This window comes from Aplidium turbinatum, chromosome 5, assembly GCF_918807975.1.
Source record: "Aplidium turbinatum chromosome 5, kaAplTurb1.1, whole genome shotgun sequence".
Lineage (NCBI taxonomy): Eukaryota > Metazoa > Chordata > Ascidiacea > Aplousobranchia > Polyclinidae > Aplidium > Aplidium turbinatum.
In genome coordinates, this window is record NC_137476.1 from 4,626,863 (window position 1) to 4,649,891 (window position 23,029).

At 38.6% G+C, this 23,029-nt stretch overlaps 2 protein-coding genes across 2 annotated transcripts in view; both read left to right on the forward strand.

Annotated features, from left to right (window-relative positions):
* The window catches only part of LOC145770860 (membrane-spanning 4-domains subfamily A member 8-like), a 41,656-nt gene extending 26,217 nt beyond the window's left edge, over window positions 1-15,439 (forward strand). The window contains exons 2-4 of the mRNA XM_082582601.1: window positions 13,855-13,980; window positions 14,308-14,367; window positions 15,341-15,439. Coding sequence (XP_082438727.1) covers window positions 13,855-13,980; window positions 14,308-14,367; window positions 15,341-15,439 — 285 coding nt within the window. The remainder of the gene's footprint in view (window positions 1-13,854; window positions 13,981-14,307; window positions 14,368-15,340) is intronic.
* A 1,627-nt stretch (window positions 15,440-17,066) lies between these two features.
* On the forward strand, window positions 17,067-21,514 carry LOC145770861 (uncharacterized). The gene is made up of 4 exons (XM_082582602.1): window positions 17,067-17,093; window positions 17,989-18,099; window positions 21,035-21,107; window positions 21,261-21,514. The coding sequence occupies exons 1-4, from the start codon at window positions 17,067-17,069 to the stop codon at window positions 21,455-21,457; spliced, it is 408 nt and encodes a 135-aa protein (XP_082438728.1). The 3' UTR covers window positions 21,458-21,514.
* Window positions 21,515-23,029: the final 1,515 nt, after the last annotated feature.

A 23,029-nucleotide genomic window follows, 5' to 3' on the forward strand; every position in this document is an offset into this window, starting at 1 on the left:
TTTTGTTTTTGAAGTGCATGAAGGTCCAAGTTGGAACGAGCTCCTATCGAAGCAAGTAACTACCTTTGGATAGGTTGTGGTTCAAACACCATGTGACACCAATAGGCTACCTTACTTTTCTGTATCAACCGCTAGCTAGAAAGCAAATCAGATACTTTTTACATCGATTCAACGTCTCTAGACGTTGAAACAATGTTAAAAACAAATAAATAGCTCCCTGGGATGTGCTGTAAACTGCAAAGTGTTTCTTGATCATGTATAACCAAATTGGACAGTATGAGTGTGAAAAGAAAACTGAACTGAACACAATTGTTACAAATAAAATGTTTACTAAAGCTCATTGCTTGATTTAGTTTTAATATCAAGCGATGACAGTACATTTGAAAATGTGTAGACTATAACATATGGCTCAAAAATGACTTGAAACAGTTTATTTTGCCGTGATTTTGTCTCACTCTCTGCAAATGTTGAGACAAAGCGAAAGATTTTTGCAATGCCTCGGGCAAAACAACAAGCAAACGCAAGTCAGACGCCAATTACGATGTCATTGAAGCGTGGACGACGTCCACGCGTAAGAGATTAAAATCCAACACAATGGAATTATCCCGTCACATTCAATTATAAAGTAATTAAGAAACGATTTCTCAAGTCAAATAAAAAAATATGACCAACCATCAAATTATTTGATTTTTCAAGTTACGCTGTTGAACAAATTGCAAAAGATTTTCGATGCTATGTTGTCAGATAAATTATCTGCATCATGTGAAAATTTGATTGATCTATTTTGCGTAGTTTTTGAGTTACACGAGCTCAAAGTGATAGTGTCGAACCGACCCCCCCTCCGCAAGTTAACTGGCCAAAATACGTCACAGGAAATAGGGTTAAATAAAATTGGAATTTGTTTCATTGATGAATGATGACAGATGAATTAGATTCCTTGCTTATTTGATCGATATGTTTGGTCCATTGAATAAACTGAATCTGAAAATGCAAGGGAAAAACACCAATATACGGTATATATTCAATCGCCATCTCCGTTTGAAGCAGATTGCGTTTCAACATGGGTTATCTGTATCCATGCTCCATTGACATATTGATGCCATGTGAATTTACAAACTATAGTACCACCCTATAGGTTAACCGAACAGACGATGTGGGTTAACCATTGGTTAATTTGATGAAAGCGTTCTTGAAACTTGTATAAGACAGTTGATCATTTCCTGGTTTATCCAGTAATTGAGCCTGTTTCCAAGTTGTTTATGTAATGTAATATTTTGTAGTTATGTATGTAATGTATATTGTACCATTGTATGATGTACATACTGGTAATGTATGTTGTAACATTTTGTGGTTTTGAGGTCAGAATGCTATGCTTCACCTTCTGGTAATTCCTACACTGTTAACACTTTGCTCCTCAAAGGGAGGCCGGATTTGGCCCCCCCCTCATATTTCCTTTAATTATTTGAAGCACAGTAACGCCATGCACTTGGTTTTTCTTGACTTTTCCTAAAATTGCCAGGCGGATCTGATGATATTAAATTTGATGCTAAAAGTTGTGTAGTTTTCTTGTAAATTCAAGATTTTGGTGAATTTTTGCTATTTCTAGCTAACTTCCAGCAAAGCGTAAAATGGATTACATTGCGATGACAAGCCATAAGCTCATAATTGCTTCGTGCATCGATATGCGCGAGCAGAGAGAAGCATTCTCTTGCTTTCTTTTGTTTGGTTTGACCTCAATAATACAAAGCGCGTTATTTCTTATGCTACAAAGAAAAGCCAGTGATCGCAAAGCTGTTAATTAGAAACAATAATAGCAAACGTTTTTTGCGTTATCAGCTCTACAAAGAAGAATAGCAATCCACGATCAAAATAGTAGGCTATGGAGGCCACAAACTATTCAAAACAGTTGTTTCAAGCAGATAATATTCATTGACGAATAAAAAACGTTACAATAAGAAATCTTCTCTTGGATAAAGACACGAAAACTTGGTTTCGAAATAAACGTTCTATGGAAATGCTCTCATTGACAAAACTTGCAATTGAGGAAATGTATCACTGCAAATGCTTTTGGGAGAAGCCGGAGAAATAGCGTTTTTGCAAACAGTAATTGTGAGATACTCAAAATTATGAGATAGGCTTCATTTACACGTAGCAGCTAACTCGATGGCGTCCCTTCACTGATTTATGTCGCCTACTTGTTGTTATGTCCTGTATTTTTGTTTCACAGTGCACTGTGTTTTGTTCCAAAGAGCGCAAAATAAAGATGATAATGCTTCATCTACATTACAAAATATTTTGTAATGTAGGCCTACAAACAAAATGTACAATGTACACAATGTACATTACAAAATATTTTGTACTGTAGACGAGGCATAAAGTTAGGCGTCACATAAGACAAACAACAAATCAGCTTTCTTCATCATTGATTCAACATCTGAATACGTTGCGCCAATGTATAAGAGGCCGGCTATTGTGAAGACCCGCCATTTAGGCTATAAACGATCCGATTATACCAAAAGTGGGACAAACTAATGGATCAAAGAATGAATAAACAATGCTGAGAAAACTAAATCTAAGTGACGAACAATACCGATGTCTTCATTTATCTTGGAAAAATGCTGCCCAAACTTATCAACAAAAAATACAGTAAATAACGGCAAGGATCCCGAAAGCAGAATTTGCTCAACTTTGGCATGAATTTAGTCAGACATCTACAGTAATAATTCCACACATACAATAACGGGCTCTCAACTGCTGTAAGATAACACGATGGTTCTGGTTCTGGGCGATTTGTGTAACAGTTTAGGGGAAGACACTACTTGAAATGATGCACCACACAAAAGATTTTCAATGAAGACTGAGTCTAAAAACCGATGTGGATTGTGCTGCACAATGACTTCAAGTTCAGGACAGACAAGGCACAAAAATATCACGATAAAAATAAAGACCTTGTGGGAGATTTTCGAGAATCATAACACGATGCAAATACCAAAAACGCATGGTTTGCATGCTGCTCTAAGCTGGCCGGCAACCACAAAGGTAGACAATACAGGCAGTTTATAATTCGATAACAGCGCAATAAACATTATAAATACGTAAACCGACAATTTTCTTTTACAAACGTTTTACGTCTAATAGTAAATTTTCCCTCAACAATTTTTTGTGAAGCACTTGCAAACCACGGTTTTATAAAATAATTCATCATTATTATTTTTTACTTCTCGGATATTGTAAAACGTCATCAGCAAAATCACAAAAAAAATTTTATTACTTCAATGTAGTAGGCCTAAGAATTTCTTATAGAATTGTAGCCACGTTGTTTCAACAAAGAAGCCATTTTTTAGCAATATAGAGTTATAGAAAATAATTTGCAATCATGCAAATGGTTGGAAAGAATCTAGGAAGTCTTCTCACAATCTGGCACAAAATGATTATGTTTATTGTATCTCTGTAAAATGTTTTACGACAAACTTTGAAGCTTCGTTATAATCATTTTTATCTTTGAAGTCAAAAGTTATTTTTTTTTTTTTGGCCAGAAACATAATCACTGCCTTGCTGATGTTGTCGATATTACGCGTATTTTTAGTGCTTCAAACAATAAGGACCCAGTCAGCAATCCAGTCCTTTTACATTGATTCAACATTTGTAAACGTTAAATTTATGTAGATTTGCTGACTGTGGGTTATTTCACATTTCCTTTGTTTACGCACGTTCCTCAATTCGCTGTTGCATTATTTCGACGCTGGCGGCAATTCGCTGTTGCATTATTTCGAATTGATTGACACAATCTTCAATAAAAAGTGAGCTTCGAACTTAGCTTTGTTGATATAAATGCTGTATTTTTTGTGGATGTAATTTATGAGTCATGTTTATAAACACCCGTAAGCGAAATGACTTATGATGTGGCCTGCATGATATTTGTGATGCGACTTGACACAAATCCACAATTTCAAAAGCACCTAATTTGAACTTAGAAATTTCAGATAATTTCAACAACTTGTTCAACTGTCTTCTCTCTACTAAAAATATTCATACTACAAACTCAATTGTAGACCTAAATACACAAACGAAGATGTAAACAGCTATTCAAGCAGGCTAAGGTGTTACTTATGAGAAATTTGGTTCCATAAAACTAGAAGCTAGCCATGAGTTTGGGAATGCATTAGTTTAGGATAAAAATGTAAGACAACAAACGCAGTTTTGTTTTTTTTTCAAATTCGTGTAACAATGTTACTTTGATTGTAACTATTTTAGAATCAGTGAGTAGCTTACAATAAGATTTGCTCGCAAGTCGTAAATTCTAATCAATGCAATGATTCGGCACACCGCACACACACTTCGTGCGTTCGATCGAGCTCTTTGTTATTCAGAAGTTTGCATGAAATCGGATTAGCACGGTAATTAAATAGCGGCAAGTTAAATCAAAATTGTCGTTTTTGGGTACCTTTGCAAAAATTGAAATATCAAGTTTAACATATAAAATTTTAAAATAATGACTTTTCAAACTTATATACAAATGATTTGCTTTCACACCAGTGCAACTTCTGTTCAAATAGCATCAGCGGATAACACGTAACAGCTGATTGAATTTGATCCAAAAACGGCCCCCCCTTGAGCAGTTAACTTCCAAAAAAACGTTGAAAAGCAAAGGGTTAAGTAAAAGGTGTATAAATTTCTACCCCAAGGGTGGTCTCTGTTTTCCACCCTATCCCTTTGTAGGGTGGATCTTTCCACCAAAATTGGTGGATATTTCCACCCTTGACCAATGGTGGACATTTCCACCCCCAGCGAAATCCACCCTAAACTGTGGAAACTTCCACCCACCCTATACACTTATAACACTTGTAGGGTGGATATTTCCATCACAAAAGGTGTAAATTTCCACCATTCTTCTGAGGTGGAAATTTCCACCTCAGCAGCATGCACTCCCAGGTTTTCCAAATTTCCACACTTTAGGATGGTCCTATTTCTACCTTTTTATTCTTTTTGCTTGAGGTTGTTATTCACCAGCACTACCAGATTGTTATTCAAAACTGATTTATTAAAGCTTGCACAATAGGGTGGGCCGTCAATGCACTTTTTTTGTCAAATCACTTAGCAACTCGGCTCAGATAGGAGGCTTAGGTCACAAACAATTAATCTAAAATTTTTTTTTAGATCGGGCGGCGGGAAGACGCCGCACAAAAAAATCAATATCACCTAAATACAATAAAAAACGTTTTTTTTTTCCAAAAAAAAATAAAAAGTGCGGTAATTAAAAAAGTAAAAAATACACAAAACGACGTAAACACAGTCAAAAACAATCACAGAACGTAATCTTTCTTTGACTCAAAACGTGAACGCTGTGAGCGAGCAGCAGTTCGCGTCAGAATGAGTTCATGTCTGCGGTCATGGCCGATGACTTCATCGCTCACTTCGGTGACGAGTTTGATTGCGCGCTCAACTGCTTGTGTGCAGCACGGAAAACTGTCAATCGATGTAGGAAAATCGGTCTCGACGAAAAGCTCTGTGAGCTGTTGGATGCTGAAATCGCGTAAAATTGGTGGCTCAGTGAGCTTCTGCTCGCTCCACCGGAGCAACGAGTTTGTTGTCAAGTCTGTGTACTCAAAGTTTATTTTGGGAATTTCGAAACGACGTATCCCACCAGTGTAATCGTCCCTTGCTTTCTGGATCCGATGAACTGCGAGCTTACGCATTGGCTTAGACTCGTCATGCAGAAGAGCCAACACTACATTCTCCGGATGCGCAGCGAAGGCGTTTGTCTGTAGGCAACTGTCGACGACTTTTTTTAATTGGCCTGTCAGATAGCGAGTCAGCTTAACCAACCGAAGGAAAGACCGAGCAGCGAAGTGAATCTTATTGTTTCGCTTGATAGTAAACCACATGGGAGCGTAAACTTTAACGATGTACTTCGTCATTTCTATCAGCGCCTCTGTTGGTTCTGGCTCCGAGATATAAAGTCGGCATATCCTTGAAGCGAGAGTAAGCCATCGTGCATGACCCTGTTTTCCTGGATCACGGAATCGAATGCTTTCTGGAGGCAGACTTCCCTCGATGACCAACACGATATCGAGCAGATACTTTTGATCGCCGCTAATATCCATCACCTCATCGACTTCTGTCAGGTTGGATTTTATCTTCTCGAACTCGACGACTGCAAATTCTCCCATTTTGTACTTATCATTAGCGACGACACGGCCGATAAATCCTTTGAAGGTTTGCGGTCCTGATGATTTCCCGTCCAACTCGCCGAAGAGATGCCGAAGCGGGAGTTCGTTGAGGTGAAACTGGCAAATCGACCATTGTACCACACTCCCGATATGTTGCTCAATGCTGGTGATGGCTCCTGTGTGCTTACCTGTATTGACGGCAGTTCCGTCGCAGCCAACGACCTGAATGCCTTTCACGTCAATTCCCTTGACTTCAAGAGCAGCCAACATCGTTTTGGCAATGTTGTTTCCAGTTGAACGCCCTTGAATGGAAACGTGGTCGATATATTCACCTCCTGGGTATTTCAGCATCACGTAGTGGTCTTCGATTGATTTTTGACGATAGCCAGTTATGCCATTCAATGTAAGGGCTTTATCCTTTCTGCCGTCAAAGTAAAGGCCTTCAACTATTGTGCCGAGCGAAATTGAAGCAAAGTGATTCATCTCTAAACGAAGCCGTTTTCGTGCACGAACGAGCTTGTTTTTATCCACTACCATCATCCGATTGAAATCATCTTTTGTGTCCAGTAATGTTGCGGTGGCGAGGGCAGCTGCTGCTCTACTCGAAATTCCATACCTTTCCGCCTCACGCGCAACTGTACGAAGATCGAAAGTACATCGCTCCTGCTCTTCTTCGATTTCTTCTCTGCCGATCGAGCACTCTGAAGGGAAGCGCCTTCTAGGAGTTTCTTCTGTATTGTCGTCATCCGAGTCTTGAGTACATTCTTCGCGTTCTTCCCGCTCTTTTTCTCGCTTCTCTCTCAAAAGCAATTGCTCCTTCCGCTCGTCCCTCTTCTTCTCAGATTTTTCCGCCTTCCAATCGACGTTTCCAATGAAACCAATGCGTGCTCCGCGTTGGTCTTTAACAAAATCAACCTCGCGTGAATGCAGCGATTTGTCGTCAACGACGTCGAAAAGAGTGTCGAGGCAAAGACTGGCCTTCATTGAAGCTTTCCATTCAGCCGTCTTTCTCGCCGTAGGGATTTTATTCTTCATCTTAACCATGGCCCATTGCTTCAGAATCTTCTTGATCACTCCCTCACGCGTAATGATCGCCACTGTGGCGAAATTGTAGATGCTTGTTATCTTAGTCGCCACTGCTTCCGCCATTTCGCGCAGCCCCATTTCCTTCTTGCAATCTCCGGTGTCCTTCTTCTTCATGATTTTGTATTGTTCTTTCACTTGGGCGCAATATCGGAGAACGTCACCACTGGTGGGAAGAACCAGTTCATTCATTTCTTTGGCAAAGCCGAACACCGGATCAGCAGATCGAGTATATGCGGCCATGTTATAACTATTGCAGACCAATTAACTGCAATTAATTGGTAAACTGCCACCGGTAGCCTACTGATTACTTGTATTCAATCAATCAATGTAAAATTCGACGTAGGCTACCGCCACCACTACGAATTACTGTACTGAATACCTGTAATAAATTGCGAATTTTGTTTTAAATTTCCCTCCACTATTGTGAATAAACTTTTCACTGAAACAGAACCCAATTATACTTGCTTCAGTCAGTAGGCCAATACCCTACCTGTTTGCCTTCTCTGAGCACTAATATATACCTGATACCTGAGTACTGTGAGTAGTCCATATTACCTTGCCTTCACTTTTATATCTACCTTACCTGCAATGCTCATACCATGCCTTCACCTTTTATATAGGCTACCAAGTAGCCTACTTACTTGCATACCCTGCCATCACCTTTTATGTAGGCTACCAAGTACTTAGGCTACCGTACTTGTATACGCCTTCATCATCTTAGGCTATCGTACTTGTATACGCCTTCATCATCACCAAGTAGCCTACTTACTTGCATACCAAACCTTCACCTTTTATATAGGCTACCAAGAAGCCTACTTACTTGTATACCCTGCCATCACCTTTTATATAGGCTACCAAGTACTTAGGCTACTTGTATACCCTGCCTTCACCATTTATATAGGCTACCAAGTAGCCTACTTGCATGTTTAACTGTATGATGATTGATGAATCAACCATGTTTGATGGGTATGCGGCACACAAACTCTGAATATACGCCACTGCAATATCTAGGGTTGCCATCGACATGAACCCCAAAATAAGGACAACAGAAAAATTAAATTTTCATACAAAGTAAAACAAACGTTTTTGAACAAACCTCAGCATTTATACGAGCCATTATATATCACATGCCATATTGTTTGCCAGAAACAATGTGTTCCAGCAACTCATTGTTCGTAAAAAAATACTTTGTGCATCTCAAGACAACTCAGGTCTAGGTTTACTTTTACTGTAGTAGGGATTTGGCTGTCATTCCACAAAGTTTATTCACTAATTGTTGAAAATAAGACAAAATAAGGACTCAAGTCAAAAAGAAGGACATTTCCTAGCAATAAGGACAGTAATATTTTCTAAGATAGAGTTCTTCAAAATAAGGACAAATCTTAGAAATAAGGACGTTATGGCAACCCTGTCAATATCCCTGGAATGGGGTGATTTACCGATTAGGTCCCAGTTGTGCGCCGTCTTCCTGGCGTTCAATTAAAAAATGGTTTTCGATTTCGCCATTTACTCGACAAACCTCCTAAGAAACTCGAGTTGCTAAGCGATCTGTTTCCGACGGCCCACCCTATTGCACAAGTGTGCTAATAGCAACGGAAATGTCGCAAAAGTAAAAGTTGTAACGTTTTGGCGACTTCTTTGGGAAAGTTAATAGCAAACATCCAATATGTGTACAAAAGCAGAAGCAGTGCAGTTTCAGCCTCCTCGATGTGGCATAGCAGTTGGTTGTGCAGTGTGCACGTATAGAGAAAATCCCGTGGATGTGCTTGACTGGAGAATGGGATAAGGAGTTGTGACTTTTGTCAAGCTGAAACTGTCATCCTGAAAAACAAGATGTAATTAACATTAGCATTGATCCAACCTTATAAGAGTTATAGGCCTATGGTAAAACTGATTATACTTGAAAAGGTATAGACTTTCCAGACAGCAAAACCCGTCACTTTTACATTGATTCAACGTCTGCAAACGTTAAATCATTGTAAAAATGACTAATTTTGCTATCTGGGTTATATGATGCCAACGAATTTTGTTGTTGTGGCACACTACCATCTCTATGGCACGCGAACAAATAAGTTATAGTAGAATTAATGGCAATGTAACAATTTCGTGCCAGTATAAAAATGGCAAGCCAATGATGCATTCAGCAGCGAAATGCGACCCACGAAAAATAACAGACTGTTTATGATCTGATTAATAAAATATTTATTCAATAGAATTCAATAATTCAAAATTCAATTTTCATCATTTCATTTGCATTTCATTTCATTTTTAATTTCATCTTCAATCAGACAAAACAAAACGTTGTTTTTAAAAGCTGTAACTTTAGTTCTCATTTCGTATATGTGCAAGATAAAGCAGTTTCTCAATTGTTTAGATTAGGCCATAATTTTTTTGTTATTCTGTATATTTTTGTCTAATTTTTAGTATTTCTTATTCAAGGTGTAAGGTCTTTTAAAGGCTTGATAAGGACTATACTAGATGCATAGCCGAGAACGATTGTTATGTCGTTTTTGGTTTCACAATGTTAAATGCTGTGTCGTTGCTTAGTTATTTTCTCAAGCCAAAATAATTTGTCCGCGTCCAGCTGCGCAAAAATTGGTTGTTTGCAGTGCGATGTCTAGCACATAAGATTATGGCCAGGGGTTACAGACGCTTGTCTTTGTTTTGATTGCATGCGTTTGTCTCATCTTTGCTTCATTTCGCCTTTGAACATTGCAGACAATAATGCGTAGCAAAAAAAGAGACATCAAAGAAGACTAATTAAAAAGTCAGACGTTTCTATATTAAATCAACGTTTGTTAATGTTGAATTAACGTAAAAAGGACTAATTTTCACTGAACGAAATGTTTTCTATCACAACTTATAAAACCAAATGCTGTCTATATAACTGCCAACATACTAACAGCTATGTTCATTGTTCACATCAATGCGAGTACGCCACTAAGATATTTTTATACTTCACTCATCACAGTTACTTTCTAACACAGCCACCATTGACCTGGAAATCAACAACAGATCGCCAAAGCATCTATCGCCTTTGGTAGATTGAGGTCTAACGTATGGGAGAGGCGGGGAATCAAGCTGCCCACAAAGCTAAAAGTTTACAAAGCAGTTATTCTGACGACCCTTCTGTATGCATGTGAGGCCTCGACTCTTTATAGGAGACACGAAAGGCAAGTGAACCACTTCCACCTTTCCTGCCTCCGAAAGCTCCTCAAGATTCGATGGCAGGACAAAGTCCCAGACACCGAAGTTCGCAGTAAAGCAAACATGCCCAGCACTCTTACCCTCGTAAAAAAGGCACAAATAAGATGGGCTGGCCATGTCCACCGGATGCCGAACCATCGCATTCCTAAACAACTGCTCTACGGAGAACTGACTAACGGCAAACGTCATGTAGGTGGTCAAAGAAAACGCTTTAAGGACACTTTAAAAGCTTCCATGAAAGAATTCGCCATCGACGTAGATTCGTGGGAAGACTTAGCCGCAGAACGACCAACATGGCGCAGTCTTATTTATAAAGGCGTTGAATCAGCTGAGAAACACCGTACGCTATCTGCTGTCAGAAAACGAGAACATCGCAAGGCCCGAGCCTCAAACAACCCTGGCCCTAGCCAACCATCCTTCCAATGTTCATCCTGCAGCAGAAGTTTCACCGCACAGATAGGCCTCATCAGCCATCTCCGCACTCATGTAGCCTACACTGACCAAAGTCAACACTAAAAAAAAAAAAGAAGCTTGATCTCAGTCTCATTGGCCATCTTCGGAAACGAAGGGCGAACATCATCATCATGGGCTCTCTACGTAATTGTGTATTTTGGACAACCGCCGTGCTTGACAGTCCAATTGAATTGAGTGACGTCATAATCCCTTTGGCAAAGGATTAACTCATGGCCTTTGTCTTCCTTTATCAAAACAAATCAAGTTCTTCTGCTAACTTGCATCTCCTCACGTTGATATAACGCATCGCCGCATTCTAAAGCTTTGTACTTATTGCGTCATATTGCCCTGTCAAAGTTTAAGTAGTGACGTCATAATCGAGTTTTCACAAAAATTGTGCCTGCAGTATTGTTCTGTGCATGGTCTAGTTTTTCTGATACCAATTCATCCGCGGGAGGCGAAAAAACGGTTCGCCGGATCGATCGAAGTAAAAGTAGCGATCGTTGTTGTGAATCTCGCTTGTGTTTCGGAGTTTGTGATCGCTGATCGTCATTTTACAAATGAAAAATTGTTTGCAACATCATTCTTCAGGTCGTGCATGTCCTATGGGGAAATCGTTATAATAAATGTATATTATTTTCTTTGTAAAAACTTTCTTCCCTAGTCAAAGGGTCGGGGTCTGCTTCTTTTTTCTTTGTTGCTTAGATTAAATGTCAAGGCAAGTGTCGAACAGCTATTATGTTGTTCAGTCATAAAAATCACGGACTGTGTTTGGGGCAAAGCAGATTACTGACAACATTTTGTGAGATTTGAGCTGATGTGTTTCAGCAGAACATGGTTTTCCATAGGGATGGTGAACATTAGGCTTTGGCAAACAATAATTGTTTTGGTCTTGATTCTGTAATTTAAAAGTTAGTCATTCGATATTTACATAGGCCTACATTCACAATCCTTATATTGCCGCCACACTATTTTTGACTGTCTTAAAATTCAAGTAGTTTGTCAAAGTCTATTGTTTTACATCACTGTGTTTGCTGTTTCCGATGGTAAGCCAAACGTGCAGTCAGCATCGTCAAAAACCTGAACCACCGACAAAATATGATCGTACCCTACATATGAAAAATAAGTTACAGTAGAATATTTTCCCATAGATTCGTGGTTCAAATTCAATTGCTAGGAGCGCTGAAATCAAGTTTAATTTACAAAAAAAAATATATTTCAAATTATTCATATTATCAAGAAATTATATAACGTTGCATTAAAATTTACTTTAAATTAAGAAAAAGAATAATTACCGCAAAGCTACTGATGCGATACGTTAATTATCACTATTTTGTGATGTGAACAAATTTTAGATGGGTGGAACAATCCACCCTTTCCTTCATTCCACCCTTGCCGCGAGAAAAAACCACCCTCAATAGCTTTCAACTCAACCTTTCCACCCTCTTTGTCAACAGCGTGTGTATTTCCACAGTTTAGGGTGGATTGAATTCTAGATGGTGGAAATATCCACCATTCTTTTCAATTTCCACCCTTGCCGCGAGAGATTTCCACCCACGGAAATTTCCACCCCAAAGTTTCCACCCTATTGATTAACAGTGTACTTTGTTTTCGCTTCAGTTAGCTTGCTGGTGCTGATTGCTGAGTTAAATTATCATTAGCTGTATTTTACCACATGTTTGTATTATATAAACAACAAGTTTGTACATCGCGACATCAACATTAAAAATGAATTTCAATAATTCAGTTATGGTCACTGTAAATTTTCTTTTTCAGCTTTCTCTAATTTTAATTGTATAATTTTCATTTTCACTTCATGTTCTTCCCTCTTCCAATCAAGTTCTTTCTTCCTGCAGTCGATTTCATGCTCTACCATTTCCATTTTTCTTTTCTTCAACTTCAATTTTGTGTGCCCATTTGACTTAGTGATGAAAACAACTGAAAACATCTAACTTCTCATGATTAATTCGTCAAGGCAGTTCAGAGCAAAAGGGTTTGTTGTGAAAATGAAAAGTTGCAATTTTTCAGAGTGTATGTTTTTGAAGAAAATATTTTTTTGATAACCTGAAACAAAGCATTGATACAGGATTAAAAAAAAAGGACTAAGTTGAAGAATAACTTTGAAGATGGATATGTGGAGCGTTAGGTCTGCTAAAAGTGATATAGGAAATTGTTAACAATCAAGGATAGTAATTGCAAGAAAACCGAGTTTTCCTTGCATCAGTGGGCACAACTGCGTAAATCGAGACTAAAATAATGATTGTGGTAGAAATGACACAGTTTTCTTTTAAAATAAACTAAGGTTTAAAACTCGACATAGGTTTATGACCCCTGAAAATATGATCAATAAATTAAATTTGGCAATAACAAACGTAGGCTACTGGTTGGAAAAACAAAAAAATTGTGTGATTTGTTTCAAAGCTGACACAGTGAGTTTGGTACAAAAAGTATAAATAAAAAAATGACCAGCAAGTTTTCACGTCGTGATATTGAAGTTCGTTAGTTAAAATAAACTACTTCGCAAAATTAATCATAAATGTGGCATGCATTTGGGTTGTTCATACACCTGCTCTACAGTAGATCAACAAACCAAAAAAGAAATCATTCTTACGTATTGAACAACATAGATGTCAATGGGGAGGAGTAAATCCACGAAGTGCTGTGATTTTTCGTAGCATCCAGGCTTATGCTTCATGCAGGGCTGGTTTCATGGCTATAGATTCAGTTAAGTTGCACAGGAGAGCATAAAAACAATATCCGTGTTTCACCTTCAGGTATGCCATTGCGTTTTCTCACTGTCATATACTTTTGAGCAGTGTCAAACCGACGCTCTCACGAGGGTCGTTCTGGGATTCACGTCTCTAAACTCCGCAGCCTACTATAAAATTATGAAATTTGTGTTTATATCACCATTTTCACATTTTTTTTATCTTTGCAGATATCTCAACTTGTAATGGGATCCCTTTCTATTCTTATTGAAATCATCATGATTGGATTGTTCAGCAGAAGCTATGGGTACCGGTACGGTTTTACCATTGGGGAAGGAATATGGTGTGGTGCATGGGTAAGTTTCTTAACGAATGATGATAAAAAGTCGTTTCCAAATAGTCGACAAAAAACACTGTATTCATCAATATAACGTGATCACTATTCTTTTGAGAATGAGAATTTGATGTAAATTTTTTGTAGTCTACAAGTATGCGTAACAACCTTTATCAGAGGCTTACAAAAAAAGAACACCCAAAAATTTGTCACCGTGCTTCAAAACCAAATAACGATTTATTATTTGCTCAGTTAAAATAGGTGATCATAATAGAAAGTACTTCTTTGATGTAGCCTGTTTATTTGCGTCAACAAGGCCAAATCCTTGGTTTTCTTATTTATTTTAAAGATTATTGTAGCTGGTGCAATTGGATTATCTGCATCACGACAAGTCTCCAACAGATGCTTGGTGAGTTGGTCCAGGGAACTCAACAGGTCAATACTATTGTTGAATCTGAGGTTTTATGTAGATGACGACAGAATTACTGAGAAGAATTGATGTTTCTTGAGCAAGATCATTTATCATTCTGAATTTCTCTCTTGACTCTTGTAGGCCAATACAGCTCTACACGTCGCATCATTCTCTCCAGAGTGGTTGGAAGATTACTTTGGGCCCGTTTCCAATAAGATCCCCTAACACCGAAATTAGACACTTATTTAAATTTGAACACATCTTTTAGAAATTACAAAAATAAACTACCTCAAAGGGAAAACAAAATGCAAAAATATTTGTAAAATCCTCACGTAAGGTAGTTTTTATATTTTTTCCAAAAACTTAATAAGTTATCTACAAAAAAAAACAACAGATCAGATTCAAACCCATTATAGACTCCTGGTCACGCTGTTACATATCCTTGGTTCATGCCTAAAACTTTTGAAAGCAAGAATTCATTACTTTAATTAAACAATAGTAGAGAATATCAGAGTTGGAATTCAAAAAGTAGCCTGCTGTAAGGTAGTTGACATCCTTCATTTAACAAACAAAAACTTTAATCGGTGACAGGACAACTAAAAGATATGTTCAACGGCCACTCTCTTCTTTGATGTAATAGCAACGCCATTGGTGCTAAAAGGCCGAAGCAATACAATAGTCCCCTCATATTAAGCCTTCGGTTAATAGGCCCACCTGCTTAATAAGCCCAAAATCGAGGTGGGCTAAATACGCCTTGACTACTGAATTATGAAACAAAAAAATGTCAAAGTATTGTAGCTTTGAAATCAGTGAAATACCATTTTTACGCACTTTAGCCGATGAAACATAGCTTAGACTGTGACTGAAAAAAGTTTAAAAAATAGGCTAATCTTAGGAGTGCAGCTTTGTTTTTGATCAATTTTTGTCCAAGTCCTCGCCCTTGCTGCAACAACTTGTCTTTAAATTGCAGATAACATGCCTCTTAGCCTTCAGCATAGTTGGAGCAGCGTTTTCTGTCGTATATTTCGGAATCAGCGTTGCATCTACAGGTCTGAATCATCTACAGTAGGGTGTTTTTAATTTTTTCATATCGTAAGTTTGATTTGTACAGGGCACCAGGTTGTTACAATTGGTAAGAAAACAATGTCTTTCAAATTTCAAGAAATTATTTCAACATTTACAACTTGCGCAAGGAGTTTGAAAAATTCGCAAAATCAATAAAACAAGCAACTTTACAACACGCAACCAAATAACCAGCTTTATTTAGTACTTTTAATATGCACGCATTTCAGGCACGTTTATAGGATAACAAAGCAAATATAGCAACAAAGCAACTATTCCTCTAACAACCTTTACACCGCGTTTCACCCATAACCGAGATGATCAGAAGCAGTGGCGTATTTAGAAAGCTTATTAGGGGGGGGGGGGGGCAATACATTGTGTCAGTCAGCCGTGTAGCGGTCCAGAATCGCCAAAAATACCGTCATATGGTATTTGAACGGCCCCATACTTTAAATCAAGAGCGATTCCGCAGAAGTAAGTTACTGTTCCAATCAATGAACCAACAAAAGATATCAAGATCCGCTATGCCCCAACTATATATTTCGGAGACCACTGCTTCAGCTTCGACGATTGATTTTCCCGATTCTAGTTTTGGTACAGCCAGAAGTTTGGTAACGTCTTTGCCAGACACTAAAATTGGCAAACGGTCTACTTTGATGTGATTGTATTGCTCATAATCACCCATGATCTTCCCATCCCAATGTATGGTCAGTGGGGTGCAAGGGTCAAAAGCCTCCCTAATTTCTTCCGACAGCTTTTGGCGATAGATCTGGCGAGCTTTGTGAATTAAACTTGGGCTAATCATCAGATCACCGGTTGGATGGAGCAATTGCTTGGACACCGCCAGTGCATTTAAAAATATGAACGGCCTTCCTCGAGGTAGTATTGGTCCTGTCCAATGCTGCTGCTATCACGGGGGTTACTACAGCAATTTTACTTCGTCGGAATTTCGGCAGACAGCTTGCAGCACTGGACCCAGGCTGTTCGGAGCACGTTGATCCACCAGCTGATGGATGACGCCCATCTCCAGACTTCTTCTTGCTGAGTATTCATTTCTGAATTACTGGATTCCAGTATGGTTAAATTAGTAGATTCGGCAACACGAACTGCTTCCGCCTCAACTCGCTCTCTCTCCTTTAATGCTCTATTCCTCACTCGCTCGTCTCTCCTGCATAGAACCATATCAACGCCAACCATGGAACTCAGGCGCCCCTCTTCTCTCTGGGCAAGAAGGAACTGGCGATCTTCTTCTATGTTGATCATTTTCAAAGCATTACTGTGTGCTATATCGAATAGGTGATCCAATGATTTCTTAAAGTCTGTCCGTTTGACTAACTCAAGCGCACTCTTACGAGTGTAATTTTTTCACCTGATTAATCACATGGTTTTGATGGCGTGTTAGAATTCGTGCTCGACTCCAAATAGGCAAAAGCAAAGATACTGTATTCTGGATACTACTTTTCAAATCAAAACCTTTTTTACAATGAAAATCAAACAAAACTTGAAGCACTGCTCCCCTCGATGGTAATTTTACAGCGCTGAAATGACCTGAACTGCTACCTACCAGCCAAATTTTATCTTTAGACCTTGTCACAGCCATTGTACAACCGCAAACTGTTAGTAAACTGAAATAAATGCAACAGCACAACAGACTTGACAGTGTAATTTTTGTAGTTTTACGAGGTGTTGCAATTGTGACGTAACAATGCTTTATTTGTTCTGTGAAGTGACGTAGCCTACAAGTACCGGTAATTGCTTATATTCCGCTGCTAGATTATAGGCTAAACAACCTAAACTTTAGCTTCCTTGCGCAAGTAGTAAATGTCGACGGATTTCAACAAAAATTTGCCAAAAGGATTTTTTTACTGAAAGGAAATGAACACCACCCTGTACATTAATATTAACAATGGTTAAAATTTTGCGTATAACGCTAAAAACACCCTAATCTACAGGTCTGTACCTTAGGTCAATTTTCGGTAAGTAAAATATCTAATAGACTTAAAAAAACCGAAAATCTAATTGATTATGAAAAAATATTTATTACAACATAGTCCACTGTAATGTGAGGAAGTTTTTCAATTAACTTACATTTAGCCTACTGACTATTGAACACAAAAATGATCGCCTGAGGATTAGGCAAACAAGATGTACAGTAGAAGTAATACTTCAAGCATTTACGTTACCTATTCAAATTAAACCTATTCAAAAGTTACCTATTCAAAGTTACTTATTTAAAATCAACACCGTTGGAATGAATATTTCAAGAGTTTCAAAAATTTTAGTGTGAATAACATTATTGTTTGTTAGACATAGCGTGACACTTAGTTTATCCACAAAATATTGTTTTGGCACGTTACATACAAAATTACGCTTTGTTGTTTTTGACTGTTTACTGATAGCAGCTGAAGCTATACTGTTGGTATTTACACTGGCTATTTTTCAACGTATACTTTACATAGCTTTAAGTGTACCAGTGGTTCCAGACGCCGAAGTCAACCATTTGGCAGCACTGCAAAGCATTCATACACGGTTCAAATAACCTTTTTTCTCTTTCAGGCAACTGGCTTTACTTTAAAAATAATTCAATGTCTGCTTTCGTTTGCTTCTTTGGTAGTTCTCATCATAAGCGCTTGCTACAGTGGATATCTCATACGAGGATGCTGTCAGGTAAGTTATATCGTAGGCTACGTCGTCGTTGTAACGCAGAAAGTTTGCAATCAACAGAATGGTGGCATTCAGTACCAAGTCGGTGAAAGTCAGGTATTTCTTTTAGAAAATTGAATGTGCTTGATGTGTCGATTTAGACAGTTTTACAGCAATAGATGTATTTCCTCGACTAACTTGATAGACGTTTAGCAGACCAAGACCTCTATCATTCCCAGCTAACTAGGGCAGTAGTGAAAAATTCCACCTGCGTAATGCACTATTGTTACAATAGTATATTATTGATCAGTGACCTGCTGCATATGCTACTGTCATCTAGTTCTATGTCATCACAGGCCATCCAAAGATAGCATACGCCACATAACCAAGTGGCAGTATATTGGATTGCTGAGTGCCGAGACGTTTCCACATGTCAGCCTGCCCTGCACACTGTGCTCCGAGATCCCATTAGTGTCTTGCAGTTAGTCAGTGATTTACAGAATGGCAGACATCCGAGCCATTTCCTTGATAATTATCAAGTACCACCTTCTCCACCGTAAAATCTTTGCTCTCCCAAACGAGCACCTCCGTCGACTGAAATCAAGACACCCATTCGTGCCAGCCGCTCAACTTCTTATCAACGAAGCTGATGTACAAGACATCTCTGCGGCTACTTGGGCGGACCATAAATGGAGTTCTGAATGGAAGACAACCGCCAGACTCCATTCGTTCATCCCCGACGCCAACACACGCCCCATCGGCCTAACACTACCAAGACAGGCATGGGTGCGCCTCAACCGTCTCCGTACGGGAGTCGGGCTTTTCCGCTCAACCATGCTCCAATGGGGAATGGCCTCTTCCTCCTCCTGTGAATGTGGTGCCGAGTAACAGACCACAGACCACATCATCAATGACTGTTCCATCTTCAAGCCACCTAATGGAGTGGAAGGTCTGCGTGTCATGGATGATGAAACCAAAGACTGGCTGCTCTCTAGTAGCCTTCCAGTGTAGTCCGGGAACATCGTGAATCTGGGGTGGTAAAAGGATAGACCCTCGGCCCCAGAGGCTCACACGACGACGACGAAGCACGCAGCATGTTATTCGATTTCCCGTTTGAACGACAATATAAGACGCCAAACTCATGTTTTTCCCTTGTTTGGGTGGTGAATTTATACATGTGACTGTCTTGAGCAAGAATCCAACTTCAAATTGGATGGAAATGTTGAACGTCCTTGACTTGAGCGGGAAGCGAACCTCCGTCGAGATTGTACTACGGTGTCCGGTAGGCCGCTTTCAACCACTGGCCGTCTCAAGGCAATGAAGTTGCTGTTAACTGCACATTTATTCCGTTCAATGCGAGGGCAGATACCTAGGTTTTTGCGAATACACAGAGAAGCATGAACCCACAATGCTAATAATCTCCACGCAAAAACCTCGCAACAAGGATTTTACCTTGTACATCATATGCATCGCACTTAGGGGAAGGTCTAGTTAGTTGAGCCAGAAATCGATGTTTCTGCAATAAAAATTTAACGACAAACTTTACCAAAAATCCGAATCCATCATGATAAATTTCAGTCTTTTGCGGTTCTTGTGAGCATGTTTGTGTTTGCGACTGACCCCGATTCATATCATTTATCGGCATTTTGAAATTGAAATTCAGCCGGCTCAAATGATACCCTAAATTTCACGGTTGAGCCACCCATTGTTTACGGTTGATCCACTATGATTTCACTTCCAAAAGATATTCCAAAAGAGAGCTCAATCTGCATCAAACACAATAAACTCTTCTCTTGAACATCTTGCAAATAAACAATCAAAAAATGTTTAAACTGTGTATTGTGTCTAGTGTCTTAAAATGAAATAACAGTGAAAACTGAACGAACAGAAATTTGTATTACTGAAAACACTGAGAATCATTGAATAGGAAACTTTGACGAAGGTGCTTTTACCTTTCTGAAACGATTTCGCGAGGTTTGTGAAGAAAACGAACATTAGCAACCAGTGGCGTTGCTATAGAAAAATATAAAAGGGAGGAGTGCTAAAAAAATTACCCTCAAACTGGCGCATTACAGAAAGAATTACTTTTAAGGAAGTTTAAGGGGGCAGTGGACCGCCCCCCGGCTACGCCACCAGTTCTACGCATCAATTACAGTACGGTACAACAAAATTAGGGCAGTACGTAAAGACCATCGGCTCATAAACTACATTCCTTATGACAAAGACATGGCTCAACCGTGAACATTGCAAGTGGCTCAACTGTTAACATCGCCGCCATTTTCAAAATTCATGAAAAATTGCCAATAACCAACTGGCTAATCAAGCAACGAGAACTACTAAAACAAAGAGTAAGTTACCTTTACCTATCCCAGAATTTCGATTAAGACAACGATGAAACATCGTAGGAAAAAAAACACATTTCTTATTTTTCTCAAAACTACTTTTACCTACCATTTTACATTTAACTGCTTCACAATTTTTCTGCTTGTAGAAAATCCCTAAAACTACATGTGCTGATGGACTTCACGTTTTTCGATATTTTCGTTATTAAACGGTTGACTAATCATGCACGACGTTGCGATAAAACAGGATGGATCAACCGTTACCCGGCTCAACTAACCAAACCTTCCCCTACTTAAATTTCTTGCAGGAACTCATGGAAGAGTTAAATAGATGTGGGAACTTGTAAAGTCATTAAGTCTCTCGATGGAATAAAAATACAAGACGCCACATTTGAGTGTCACCCTTGTTTGGGATCTTTATTGGTGCATATCCATGTGTTTTGAGCGAGAATCGAATTTCCAACTTGATGAAAATTTTGGACGTCCTTGACTTAGACGTAAGAGAGTAAATCGGGAGGTTGAGGTTGATGTGATTAATAGTCTGCTTCATCGGCCCACGCTATAGCATGCAACTAACACAGTTGTCTATCCTTTAACACAATATGATTTTTTTTCAGCCTAATGCATTTGGTCAGCCTCAAACCGTCTACGTCACAGCAAATCCACAACAGCCAATCATAGTGCAACAACGTAAGTGAAATGATTTTGTTAAAACTAATATTTTACATGTGATGTTGGCTTATCTATGGAAATATATTTCTTCAGACATTCAAGTCTAGTTGCATTGGCTTGCAGACATTTCTGTACTTAAGCTTAATTTTTGTTTGACAATCTGATTCATAGCTGGAGTATCCGGAGCACAAGGATATGTCATACAAGGTCATCAACCAGTGCCTCAGATGGTCCAGTATCCTGGAATACCAATCCAGCAACAAATGGCACCAGTAGCTACTCAACATCCAGCTCATACAAAGGAGCAAGATGCCTTGGCCTTCCAAACCTGCCAGCCAATTCATCCGCCTGTTTATTCCAATGTATAATCTTAATCAAGAACATGTTTCTTTTTTGAATAGATTTATTAAATATCATCTGATTTCCGTCCATCGGTTACTCTCTGCTCTGTGTGGGTTGCATGTTGTCATGTTCTAATGTTTGACGATGATTTGCAAGTATAATAAAAATTTTAAGGGTTAATCGCAACAACATTGGATTATTTGAAGATTAAGCAAATCTGCCTATTAAGAAATTTAATTTGTGGATTTTTTTTCGCCTTTTTCACTAATCGTTATCCGCTCATTTAAATTACTGTTTAGGATACTGACCACAAATTAACTTTACACAAACTAATCTAAAATTAACTAATCAGAAGTTTAGCTTAATCGGCCGCTTAAAAAAAGGTTGTTGGGACGTATTACCCTGCTGCAATACCTACATGATATGCAGATTGCCGAACAAACAATTTCAAATTCTAATCATTCATGTAACCTTAATTTAATATCTTTCAACAAGTTATATGTGATCTGTAGAAGAGCATTCGAAGCTCATTTCTGTTTGTTTTTGATGACAGGCTTTTCTATTTGTGGAGAACAATAATAATGACTTTTAATTATTAATTAAAAATTAGATTTTTAGAAAATGCTTAATTCGAGCACCATTGTCGGTTACTTTATGCCCTGTACAGTATATTGTTTACTATAGCCTACTGCATGTAGCCTTTCTGTAAAATAAAAATTGTAACTTATCACTTGTGACACTTTATTACTTGCTTGCAAACCACCAACTTTTTGAGCAAAGATTGTTAATTAAAAATATCACCATCATCCTACTTAACAATCATCATGAACAAGGAGTGTGATACTTCTGCTTAAAATTTTTTTTCATGTGATCAGTTGCATACGAAAGGGGAATGTTAGGTCATGCCCCTCCCCCTTTCAAGTTTTTTTTGTAATTCAGCGAAGTGCATTTAATATGCTTTGGTTAGCACAGTCAAAGAAATTAACCATGTTGGTATAGGCTAAGTAAGTAGGCAAATTTCCGCTTTTTAGCTTCTTTGAAGCTGGTTCCTCTGGGATTGAGCAAAACTTGTAATTTAAATTTGCGTTTAATAATTGCTACAAAAAGAAACAAAATGGTAGCCTATGAAAGCATTGTTTAATAGTTGTGCAATGGGCCCTCATTGAGTGATAGTCTGTCAGAAAATAAGAGGTTATTCCATTGAAGTTTTAACTTTATCACATCAGTTTATAGCTTTTAGCGCCTAGACCACTAGCAGCATAGGTCAGTAGCCATCCCATGAAAGAACGAGAAGGCTCGAAGATGATAAGCTGTTGCACTCGTTTGCTATTGTATAGTACAAGTCTTGAACAGAAATATTGGTAACAACTTTCTTTGGGTTCACTAGTGATGTGACTTAATTTTAACTTTAGTTCCCAACCATTATTCCTGTTTGTTGTTTAATCCTTTGTTCGGTAACAATCGCTGTTTGTGACATTCTTTTGTGTGAAAGTGATATTTCTGAACTTGCCAGTGTAAAGACACAAGCTGGGAACTAACAACTGCGAACCTGACATGCGTTGTGTGTTGTTTTCAACTAAGCCAAGAATTAAACTGCT

Bases quoted from the DNA above. Each gene is read 5' to 3' on its own strand.
- LOC145770861 (XM_082582602.1), top strand. From the start codon at position 17,067: ATGCAACAGCACAACAGACTTGACAGT. The intron at 18,100-21,034 runs GTAAGTTATATC...ATTTTTTTTCAG, and splicing joins TCATACGAGGATGCTGTCAG to CCTAATGCATTTGGTCAGCC. The intron at 21,108-21,260 runs GTAAGTGAAATG...TCTGATTCATAG, and splicing joins GCCAATCATAGTGCAACAAC to CTGGAGTATCCGGAGCACAA.